Raw genomic sequence first — 12,052 nt, forward strand, 5'->3', positions numbered from 1 at the left:
TCCCAAGGGACTGCCTGTTTTCTCTTTCCCCTTTCTTTTTACTTAGAACATGTTTTCATTTAAAGTTTGCAAGGTAAATTCCATCCTGGCTCATGACTCAAAACAATTCCAGTAATATAAAATGGATATCTGAAACTTTACTACTATGCATAGGCTAAAGAAAGCCATTAATATCAAATTGTATTTTTAATTAATTTTCTTTTATTTTTAGTCCTATTAAAATTTGTCCTCATAATTAATACCCTCCACAGACAGTAATAAATTCCTTTTAATTCATACTCCATCCCTTCATTCAGACTGGCAATTGTTGGCACCTCTCCCTTCAGCTTAATTCTGTGGAAGTGCCTCTCAAACATCAGCATTTTATTGACTCACTATTTCATTTTAATTCCTGATAAAAGTACACTGACTAAGAACACCAAATTTCCTCATGCTGCACAGTCTTACCTATTCTTTCACACTTGGGGTCGAAGCCCTTATGCTTCAAACTCCACACAGAGTCCACTCCGCACAGTAAACCTCACCCAGCCTGCAAGGAGCCCAGACCTCTGGCACACGAAGCGCAGCTAAAAACAGGTGAGCTTAAAATAAACAAATAAATAAATAGCAGACAGTGGCATTCACTGCCCCTTTGTCTGAAACTAAAAGCTTACCCAAAGGAAAGGGTCAGTTGTACAAACACCAAAAATTTCCAGAGTTACATTACTGAATTACATATGACTAGAACACACATTGCAGCCCAGGCCACAACACTTTACACAGCTAAAAGTATACTCAAATTAGGTGCATAATTCACTTTCTTAAGCAGGTTTTATTATTATTATTGGTGGAGGTTTGTTTCTTCCTGTATGTTTCTTTGGAGGATATGGTTTCGGTCAGAAGCTGACCCAAACTTTCTGGACTATCTGGGGTTAGCAAGGTAGTTCTGGAAATATATTCATGTGATTGGCCACGTGAATCCAAATTTATACTTATATATATATATATATATATAGAGAGAGAGAGAGAGAGAGAGAGAGAGATACACACACACACACTAAATAAGCTTAGTTATCTGAGTTTAAGTTCTGGATCTTCAGTATCACTTAGTATTTGTGACCATACAATAACATTGTTATTGACCTCAGTTTTTCTTTTTTTCTACATAGACAGAGGAAAACACGAGCAGGGACGTAAGTTGCGTGCTTACAAAATAGCTGTATTAATGGACTGGGGAGCGGAATGTTTAGTTCCAATGCTTTGAGCCCTATGACCACTAATTCTCATAAGACAGCAGGCAGAAGAGCCAAACAAGAACTTCAGTTACCATTTGTAGGTAACTAGCAACAGGGAAGTGGAAATAACAGAAGAGACGGAAACATCACTGGAAAATTAGATGCCTTTTTATTCAAGAAGCTCACGAGGAGCATTTATTCCTCCAACTTAACCCAACTTCAGAAAGCGAAGTGTTTTGTTGTTGTTAATTGTACAAAGAGATCCAAATCACTGATAAGGACCAGTGTTATAGGATGCGTGTACCCCGATATCAACACAAAAAACACTTGTTCTGGTGGTGGTAGTGAATGGGATGAACTTCCACAGGATGCTGCCTGCGGTGGAGCCTGGGAGCTCAAGGCAGGTCCCTATCACAGAAATGCTCTTTGGAGATCCTCATTCAAGCAAGAGTCTCCTTGCAACAAAAGTATGGCTTTATTCCTGCTCACAAAACGAGAGGGAGCAGAGCTGCAAGCAAGGCTGAGAATATCACAGTATCACAGAATGACCCGGGTTGGAAGGGACCTCAAGGATCACGTAGTTCCAACCCCCCTGCCTAACAGGGCCACCAAACATACACCTTTACTAGATCAGGTTGCCCAGAGCCCTGTCCAACCTGGTCTTGAACACCTCCAAGGACGGGGCATCCACAACCTCCCTGGGCAGCCTGTTCCAGGGCCTAACCACTCTCCTAGTAAAGAACTTCCCCCTAGCATCCAACCTAAATCTTCCCTCTTTCAACTTAAAACCATTTCCCCGTGTCCTACTATTGTCAACCCTTTTGAAGAGTTTACTCCCCTCCTGAGTCTAAGTTCCCTTCAGGTATTGAAAGGCTGCAATGGGGTCACCCCACAACCTTCTCTTCTCCAGGCTGAACAAACCCAACTCCCTCAGCCTGTCCTCATAGTGGAGGTGCTCCAGCCCCCTGATCATCTTCGTGAGAATAGATATGGAACCCGCCTCAAAGGGGAAAGGTCTTCAGAGTGAGGCCGCTCACGAAGCCACCCCAACACTCGAACACTGGCACCCCCCGCTCATCTCAGCTCAGCTCACGGCCCGCTCGGCTCCGCAGCGCCCCCCCCGCCGGGCTCCGGCAGCACCACGCGCAGCCGCTTCCCCTCCCCCGCACGAGGAACTCACTCACACACTCACTCTCCGAACTCACACACACCTCCCTCCCACAAAAAGCAGCCGCTTCCCTGCTTTATATACCCTGCTAAAAATAGCCCGCAGCCGAGCCCTCCAATCAGGAAGGGGCGAATTTCGAATCGGACCAATGGTTGGAGCCGTCACGGCCAGGCTCGGTCACGCCAGGAGGAGCCGCGATGCTTGCCGTGAGCCGATTGGGCTGCTCTGACATCATTGGCACGCGGGGCGCGGAGTGAGTGGCGGAGATTGGGCCGTGCCGGCGGGCGGCGTCATGGGATCACGCGGGGCGGGGGAGGTTCGCGGGGGCGGGGGCGGCGGATCGGCCGGGCTCAGCTTTGAATAGGGAAGTTTTGCAGGGGGTTACATTTGCAGCCAGCGCCGTGTTTGCAAATATTGAGTCCGCTCCTGCGCAAGTGTCCGCCGCCGGCCGCGGGAGGAGAGAGCGGCCGCCTCGGGAGACGTCGTGCTTTGCTGTGCAATTAAACTTTGCATGAAACTTCGGGTCTTTTTTCCTCCCTAAGCTCGCCAAGGAATTAATTTCTATCTATTTGTATATATACATATATATATATACAATTTATTTTTTATTTTTTTCGTCTCTGGAGGAAGGGGGGGGGCTTGGAGACTGAGAGCAGAGGGCTGACACCCCCCGCACACACCCCTCGAGCCCCGCACACAGGAGGCAGCTGTCCGTGTCCGCGGCCGCCAGCACGGACTTTGTTGTTGCAACTTGAGACATGGATGTGCTCCCCATGTGCAGCATCTTCCAGGAACTGCAGATTGTGCACGACACGGGCTACTTCTCTGCCTTGCCGTCCCTGGAGGAATATTGGCAACAGGTAAAGCAGGATGTCGGTGTTGTTTTTGTTGTTGTTGTCGGTTTTCTTTTTTTTTTCTCTCTCTCTTAAAGCCGTATTAAAGGATGAGAGGATTTAAAGAAAGGAGGAAAAAAAAAAAAAAAAAAAAAAAGAGGAAACAAACCCAAGTGTCAGCAGCGAGTTGAGGCAGAATTAAACACGAATGTACAGAGGTGCTGGGAAGCAGGTGTCTCGCTTTGCAATCAGACGGCGCTTTTTCGGGCGGAGAGTCCCGCTGCGGCCGCACGGAGCGGCGCATCCCCGGGTTCCGTCCTTCCACGGCCGCTCCGAGCCCCGCCGTTGCGTTGTGCGGGGCTGTGCTGCGGGGCTGGGGGTCGGCACGGGCCCGTCCGAACCGGCCGCGTTTCTGTTCTTGTCATTTTATTATTGGTTGTTTGTGACGACGATGGGAAAAGCTTACAGCGGTGTACGTGCACATCTGTATGTATTATTTCATATATATGTGTATACACAGCATACAAACACATATATGCAATGTATATATATGTATACACGCATATATACAATGTATCCATACACATATTTATATATACACAGTGTAGCCGTTTCCCAGCACGGAGAGCTGCGCAGAGTTGTCAGTCATATGACAGTGCTGATTGCCTCGGTCGGAAAGGAGGAAGAACGGAGGCTCCTTCCCTTTAATGGACATATTTCGTTGGGTTGCTTTCTTTATTATTTTTTCCCCCTTTGTGCCGTAATCAGATCCAAGCAAGGCGGTGCTCTCCGCTGCCGTACCCCGGTCCCGGGGACCGAGCCCAAAATCTGCTACAACCTTCCAATTCCTGAGAAGACCGAAATGCAAAGTGTAACAAACCTTCACATGCCTACTAATTGTATGCAATGCTAATTGTATGCAACCCTATGTGGGGTTTTTGTTGTTTTTTTTTCTTTCTTTCTTTTTTATCCCTCCCCCCCTTCCCCTTTCAGAGAGGCAGCTCCATAGTACGTGATTGAAATGGAGCTAAGTAGTTTCCTTCAGGCATTCGGGCTCTTGGCGAAGGGCCAGCGCTCTTTCCCAGTAGCCTTCAGAGGCATTTAAACTCGGAGAGAGCTTCTCTCCGGCCCCCATTACTAATCTACCTAATGAGGAATTCAAATTAGCCCGGAATATTAAACTTTAACAAGGTCTTAATAAATGCATTTCCTCCCATTTTCCTGGAAAATCAATACACTATTGTGTCATCCCTCTAGAAACCCTTTTTGTTTCCAGCGTGTGTTGCAAACCAATTATAGGCAAACACATGAGTAATGTGTGCAGTGGTGGGCTTGTTTTTGTGTTGTTTGTTTCTATTTTTCCCTTTTTTGTCCACACTCCTGGCCAGGCCATGACATGTGGCCCAGTTTAGTAAAGCAGTGCTCCTGTAGACAGATGGGAAGGGGCTGCGAGGGGAATGTATGGCATTTGGGATCAGGTTTTGCTACCGTGATGATCTTGCTAAAATAAGTAGAGTTTGGTATGGAAACTTGGTGTGCCTTTTTTTTTTGTGTAATGCTTCCGTATGGATCGTTTCCTATAGTGGAAAGAAAAATCCCCAAACATCAGCTTGTTGCCACAACAGTTCGTACCCTTTTTGTTCTCTTCTGAAAACAGCTAGAAAGTCAGCGAGGTGGGTTGCAACTGAAAGCCACAGCTTTACCCATTTAGGGTGGTTTTGTTTTTTGTTTTGTTTCGTTTCATGGAGCAGAGGGGAATGCAGTTGGGGGGGAGGGAGGGGGGGAAGCTTTCCATGTACTGTTGCATGTATGTTTGAACAGAGGACTTTTCTTGGCAGCTGGACAGGATTTTATAAGGAAGTCTCCTTTGGCATTGCGTGAAAGAAAGAGAGCGATGACTCATGCAGTTGTACTCTTGGCCAGTAGATAAAGTTCTTGTTCATTGTGGGACTCCCAGCAGGACCTCAGAGTAATTTCCCGTTTTGCATCATATAGAATAGGACATTTTTGTTCTGAAACTTTTTCTCACTTCTGTTGTTGAAGTTCCCCGTGCTTCTCCAGCCATGCACGGAGCAGTGTGAGCAATGTAGCTTGCATGCCAGTATGCTTGGAAGTGACATTCTTTGAAAGTCGGGCGTGCTGTGTTCTCATGCACAGGAAATGGGAGGATGTCTGCAGCTCTACTGATGTCCCCACAGGACGGACAGCAGCTCTGCGGCCATGCTGAAACAGGGCTTTGTTTTCTGCCAGGGCGTTGGGGTTTCAGCACATTGTGTTCACTTGGGTTCTTACAGCCTTGTGTTTGTGCAAGAGGGATGCAAACAACTTGACATTAGACAGGGAGTGAGAGTGCAGGGTGACTGTTTGTTGTGGTTCTCTATGGTCCTTTTCAATGTCAGCCTCCTAAAAACATGGATTTATGATGAGAGCGAAGATAATTTGAGTGACTCATTAGAATGCTATTTTGAAAACTAAAGCTGACTTGCACCTTCAGCTGTGTGTTTGAACTCCTGCCCAGGTCTCTAGAACCGATTTCTTTTCATCGTGGCAGTCACCTAGTTACGGCTGGAGGAGCCTGTAATTTGTTTTGAACCTAGAAACCTCACATCGAATGCGCTACATTCCTATATGCTTTTGAAGTGTAAAATACAACTGGTTTTATTTTTAAGCAAGCTTCTAACTTACCCCTTTTTTACCCTTCTCTTTCACGTAGACGTGTTTGGAGCTGGAACGGTATCTTCAAAGCGAACCTTGCTATGTGTCTGCATCTGAAATCAAATTTGATAACCAAGAGGATCTCTGGACCAAAATTATTCTGGCACGTGAGAAAAAGGAGGAATCTGAACTGAAGATTGCATGTGTCCCAAAGGAGGACAGCCCTACCAGTCAGAACTTAGAGACCAATAGTTTGAATTCGGATGTGAGCAGCGAATCTTCAGACAGCTCTGAGGAGCTCTCGCCCACCACCAAGTTTACCTCTGACCCTATAAGTGACGTTTTGACCAATTCAGGAAACTTATGTTCATCTGTTACTTCCACTCCCCCATCGTCTCCTGAGCTGAGCAAGGAGCCTTCTTCCCAGTTATGGAATTGTACGCCGGGTGAGTTGCATTCACCGGGGAAAATTCGTACCGGTACCGCTGGAAAGACTGCAGAAAAAGGTACACCCGCCAATGGGGACACCTCGCCAGATGGCAGAAGGCGTGTTCACAGGTGTCATTTTAACGGTTGCAGGAAAGTTTACACCAAAAGTTCACATCTGAAAGCACATCAGCGCACTCATACAGGTTAGTAATCGAACGCTCGCTAAGAGTTGGCAAGTCCTGCAGGGAATACCCCTGATGATGGGGGTTTCACAGCCTTACACAAGCGCTGGGTGGGAGCCCAGGTTTGGAGAGATGATGTAATAGTGCTAGAGGCTTACTAGAACAGACGACATCACTTCCTCATTCCCTTCATCAGCCAGCCAAAACCAAGGCACTTGGCTGTCGATGAGTCCGCTGTTATAGCAAATAGGAACAGCTTGGTTAACTGGGCAGTGCTTGGAAAGCTACAGACCTGTGTGGCCTTCAAGAGCCACTGGCCAAAATAAACACTAGACCTTGTGCACATTTACTACTAAAGCAAAGGGAGATTAAACTTTCTTACAAAAGTAATAATAATAATAATAATAAAAATAAATAAAACAGAGGAACAGCCTATCCAAAAGTTGGATGGATCACAAAGTAGCATACTAGCCTGTCTTCACGGTCTACTCTACATTGGGTCTATTCAACCAGGCATCTGAAGGCCTTGAGTCTATTAATTGCAGCTATAGTTGTAAATAATTTAACAGTTTGGTGTGCTGTCATGTCTGCAAAAATCTTGGAAAGCCACAGTCTGTTGTAGTTCTTTGAACGTATCTTCCTAATTGGACTTGCAAATATATGACTGACTGTATAATTTCACCCCAAAATACTGAGTAACAGCGTATTGTTACAGAGTCTGAACTGGAAACAAAAACAGTCCTGCGTATTACTGGGAAAGAAAGCAAGGAAGGTAGATTCTTTGGGGCCTTTGGAATATTTCAGAGTTGAAGTAGTGTGCTGGTTTGCTTTTTGAATATTAATATTCAGCATTGTTCTGCGACAGCTGTTAGATGTGTAGGGGTATGCCTTGGCTTAGCAGTCGTTGCTTACTGCAAGGAACTGGCCTGGTGTTCTTGGTGTGCCAGTGCAAAGACCTATGCAGTATTTTTCTCCATAATTTGGAAAGAGAATTCAGGGAACAGATCCTGTTTTGACTCATGAGCTCAGCACTTTGTGGCTTTTATGGGAAGTCTGAGCAAACTTGGATGTTCCCGTTGTCAAGCAGAAGTCCGATAAAATGGGTTTATATTGAGGGGAAGAAACATCTTCCAATGAAACCACGCTGGCTGAGCAGACACAAATAGCTGCCAGCTTCAGAGGTATTGCAGAGCTCTTGTCCTGGTGCTGTGTGGCTGAGAGCATTCCTGTGAATGGAAGTGGCATTTCTCAAATGCTGAAATAGCAGTGCTCAAAGTGACATGCAAGCTCTTCCAGGAAAATGTGGCTCAGCAGAAAGAGGTTGCATATTATGGAGCTGAGTGTGTGACAGAGAGCTTTGATGCAATACAGTAGCCTAATTACATTTGGGAGCCTTGCTGTGCTGTCTGTAATCACCTTTGAGGTCCCTGCTACCTGTTTGGGAGTCAGGGTGCTATTATAGATGAACAGAAGGTTGCATTTCTTTGTCTCAAGTGAACCTGTTAAATCACTTTTTTCAATAAGAATGAGATCAGTTGATGTGCTGTCACAGCAAGAGAGTTAGTAAGGAATCAGGTGGATGAATTTTGCTTTCTTTGCATCTGAGGCATTCAGATATGTTAAATAGAATTGCCGGTCTTTATGGGGTGGAGGAGGTTTACATAGAAAATGAATGGGATAGCACTGATCTTTGTTTGAATGAAGTCATGACTAATGTGTAATCTGCTTTCTTTGTAGGGGAAAAGCCTTACAGATGTTCATGGGAAGGGTGTGAGTGGCGTTTCGCAAGAAGTGATGAATTAACCAGACACTTCAGAAAGCACACTGGTGCCAAGCCTTTTAAATGTAGTCACTGTGACAGGTATGTGACTGAAATACACCTTTAGAAATAGTTATTTTTAACATTTGGTGGAAAGTGAACCCAAGCTGCCTTTCTTGAGATTAACTTGTGAAGGAATCTCTTGGTGGACACAACTGTGTCTAGTATGTTTACAAAATTATTGTATCTTGGTAGTGGAGGAAAAAGTAATCTGGATATAGTTTGTAGCCCAATGGGGCACATTACTGTTGAGAAATCCCTTGTATTACCTGTCGGTACCTGTAGAGTGTATGGGTGCCTTGGGACACTGTGAGTGCTCCCATGTACCCAGGGATCACAGAATCATAGAATGGGTTGGGTTGGAAGGGACATTTAAGATCATCTATTTCCAACCTCCTGCTGTGGGCAGTATTGCCACCCTCTAGATCATGTTGCCTAGGGCCCCATTCAACCTGGCATACCTCCAGGGATGGGGCACCCACATAATATGGGACCCATAATATAGGGTCTCAGAATACAGGGATGCAACCCCAGGCTAACACTCCAATTCTTCCCTTGCAGGTGTTTCTCCAGGTCTGACCACCTGGCCCTTCACATGAAGAGACACCTCTGAACAGGTCAAGAGGTGAATCCTGTGGGCTAAGAGGCGTCAAGGTTGAAGAGCCTTGAGCAGAGGGATGCGTGTTCCAGCCAAAGCATGCCATTTTGCACCCTACCCAGTTGCCTCCAGGACCTCACTTCCTTGAAGGTCTTTTGAGGGCTAATAAGTCATGTAAGAAACGGCATAGCAACCATGGTGCGTGATGTTTGGGGTTTCCTGGACTCATACACTGGTATCTAACCTTCTGAGTGGCTCCTAAGCCTTTGCCGTGAGCATGTGCACTGAGAATGTTAATGATTGGGTGACTGTATGCTATGAGGATCTATTGACGATTGTATGCTGAGGCACATTTTTTTTCTTGTGGTTGTTTTATAACTGTAAGAGAAAAAAAAAAAGTCTGAATGTCTTGTATGTGAGGAATATCTCGTGAGATGGGACGACCACCAATCATTTCCAAGGGATGGGGGGAGGGCTGTCTGCACCTTTTTAGAGGGAAAACAGAGAGGGGAAAGGGGAATTAAAAAGAGTCAGGATGCCAGAATGGAGATGGGGACCTCCCCGTTCCTGTGTGAGAGGAGCTTTAGGTGTCTGGTGCAGCTATTAAACGTGCAATGTGTCAAGTAGCTTGTTTTACTTGCTACAGAGCTCATTTGTAATCCATTGTATAAGCTGTGTATTTACAAATGTAACACAACTATAACTTTTCATTATAATACAAAAGTTATTGCATGGTTCTGGGGAACTATATGCTTTTCCATTCTTTAATCAGGACTGCAGTTTTGATTCCAGTTAAGAGCAGCTAAAATACAATTGGTCTAATGTTACATAATGTATGGAACATGAATAATTTTTTCTGTTGGGTGGATAAAACCACTATTGGTTAGAAACTGATTTTTCTCATGCAGCTAATTTTTCTCTTATTTATGCCTTGAGGACTAACTTCTGGTTTTCTAGCTGTTAATGCACTGTTGACCTTAATAATGGTGCCTTATGCAAGTGACCTTCTCTTGTAGGGGGTCTTATACAGGGGTATGGGTGATGCATGCTTTATTAAGGCTCTCTTTTCACCTGGCATTGTACTGTATCAAATGTATAATATGAGGGAAAAAAAAAAAAAAAAGGTTACTTCCAGGGTCCTCCTTCACAAAGACAAATATAGAGAAAAGTCATTCATGTCAGTACAGTATTTGTTTAACTTAGACAATTTGACTGTGTTACAGTATAATGCATATGCCAATTGAATACCTGACCAGTTCTGCCACCTTGAGACTTTTTATATTGACCTTGCACAACTGTGTATATACACACCCCAACTGTACTTAATATGTTGAATTTTCATACATATTAAAGATACAGAAGTATTAAAAGATGTATTTGCTTAAAAGGCACAAGTTTCACATCTATATATCTAGCTATCTGTTGGTCATACAGAAAGAAACTATATTACTTTTTTTTTTTTAAAGTGGGCAGAAGAATAATTGTGTATGTATATTTGTGTGTACAGTCTGTGTATGTGTGTATATATATAGATAATATATAAATATTTTTTTTAAAAGGAAAAAAAATTTAGAATGCATAGCTAGAAAATGCCACAGCCCATCAAAATATTCCCCCCCAAAATATGGTCATTAAGGAGACAAAGAAATGAGAGATACAGTTATTAAAATCTAGCGTTTTTAGAGGCTTTACCTTTAGCTTAATGGTGTGCTAAAGGCTTTGTTGGCATTCAGTCCTTCTCAGACTGCTGACTGTGTTTTGTAGTTATTAGGTTGTCTGGAATAGCGTATCTGTGGCCATTTAAGAATGATATGAACTGAATATTGGCATGCTAAAAGAATATTAGCTGTGTGCAGATGAAGTACACTCATATTTTGGCCTTCCAGCTTATGGAAGGACTCGTGAGTGAGCTAGTCGTTGTGGTGGTTGAGCTCTAATTTTGCATAGTTCAGCTAAAATGAAGACTGTTTTTTCCTAGAATAGAAATAGTCTGTCCAAAAGCAGTTGTTTTTTTTTGTTTTGTTTTGTTGTTTTGTTTTGTTTTTTAAACCAGCTCACTACAGTTGATGCAATGAAACACGTGATCTGTTTCTTTTTCTATTTATTATTGGTCTTGCTTACTATGCTAATACTTTGGTATATCTTTCCTGGAAATGTATATAGATAAGTGGTTTAGGAAAAAGTATGTGCCAGTGATCTGGTTCTATGGAACTCGCAGGCTTAAATCATTCTCATTTCATTTTTACTTTAATTGCCTGAAAATGCACTTTCCCCCCACCTCCCCCCAAAATTAATATTTCCAGAAAGTGGATTTCTATTTAGAGTTGAGTTTTGTTTTGTTTTAACTCCTTATTTGCATTGTCCTTGGCTTAGCCATACCTCTGAAAAGCAGGAAAGTAAACAAAAGAAAAAAAATTACCCCAAACAAAAACCATTAAACTTGCACTGGCTTGTCTCAATTGTGAAACACCATCAGACTTGTGTGGATGGGGTGGGGCTGTGTGCCATATGTCAAATGCCTGTAATTTTCTTAACAAGCAAGTACATTTTGTTCAGGTGATAACTGAGCCTCAATCAAGCTGAAAAATAAAAAATAAAAAATAAAAAAAAACATTTTTGCTTGAAATTTAAGAAGAAAAAGTTTCTATTAGTGAAATTTCTTTTTTTGTTTTTGAAGCACCCTGTTATCTAAAGAATCTCTTTGTAAGATTTTTGTAAAGATTTTGTTTTACAAGATTTTATTTGAAATTGTTTTTTGCAAGATTGTTATATTTCTGTATGAATGTATTTTTTATTGGAATAACATAAAAAGAAATTCTTATCAGCATCACGTGTCTGGCTTCATCCTTCTCCTCTCTGGAGGCACTCACACCAAACAATGCCAAATGCTGTGTTGACGCTTTCTCTTGAGTCATATGATCGCATGTACAAACATCTTTGAGTCAGGTCGCCTCGCGGAAGACAAGCTGCTGTGAGAAAGTAACTCGATCAGTAGAAACACAATGTTCTTCCCTATCTGAACAGCCATTGTTGATTCAACTTATGTCTTAGCAGAATAAATAGTTAACAGGGTTGTTTCTGCAAGACCATGCCTTAATTCTGAATCATTGGCTCTGGAGAAGTGAATGCACACGGGACAACTTCTGCTTGTGGG

At 43.4% G+C, this 12,052-nt stretch overlaps 1 protein-coding gene across 2 annotated transcripts; it reads left to right on the forward strand.

Annotated features, from left to right (window-relative positions):
• The first annotated feature begins 2,655 nt into the window (after positions 1-2,655).
• Positions 2,656-11,725, forward strand: KLF6 (KLF transcription factor 6). Of its 2 annotated transcripts, none has more exons than XM_015853114.3 (4): positions 2,656-3,242; positions 5,929-6,502; positions 8,219-8,342; positions 8,862-11,725. In XM_015853114.3, the coding sequence occupies exons 1-4, from the start codon at positions 3,141-3,143 to the stop codon at positions 8,911-8,913; spliced, it is 852 nt and encodes a 283-aa protein (XP_015708600.1). In that variant the 5' UTR covers positions 2,656-3,140; the 3' UTR covers positions 8,914-11,725. The 2 variants fall into 2 exon arrangements, with proteins under 2 accessions (XP_015708600.1, XP_015708601.1); XM_015853115.3 differs by having other exon boundaries at positions 2,699-3,242; positions 5,929-6,316.
• The last annotated feature ends 327 nt before the right edge of the window (positions 11,726-12,052 follow it).

Source organism: Coturnix japonica, chromosome 2 (genome assembly GCF_054131305.1).
Source record: "Coturnix japonica strain WE chromosome 2, WE-NBRP24, whole genome shotgun sequence".
In the NCBI taxonomy this organism is placed as follows: domain Eukaryota; kingdom Metazoa; phylum Chordata; class Aves; order Galliformes; family Phasianidae; genus Coturnix; species Coturnix japonica.

Excerpts from the sequence above, each read along its gene's own strand:
- KLF6 (XM_015853114.3), top strand. The coding sequence starts at position 3,141 with ATGGATGTGCTCCCCATGTGCAGCATCTTCCAGGAACTGCAGATTGTG. Across the intron at positions 3,243-5,928 it reads TGGAGGAATATTGGCAACAG|ACGTGTTTGGAGCTGGAACG; the intron begins GTAAAGCAGGAT and ends TCTTTCACGTAG. Across the intron at positions 8,343-8,861 it reads AAATGTAGTCACTGTGACAG|GTGTTTCTCCAGGTCTGACC; the intron begins GTATGTGACTGA and ends CTTCCCTTGCAG.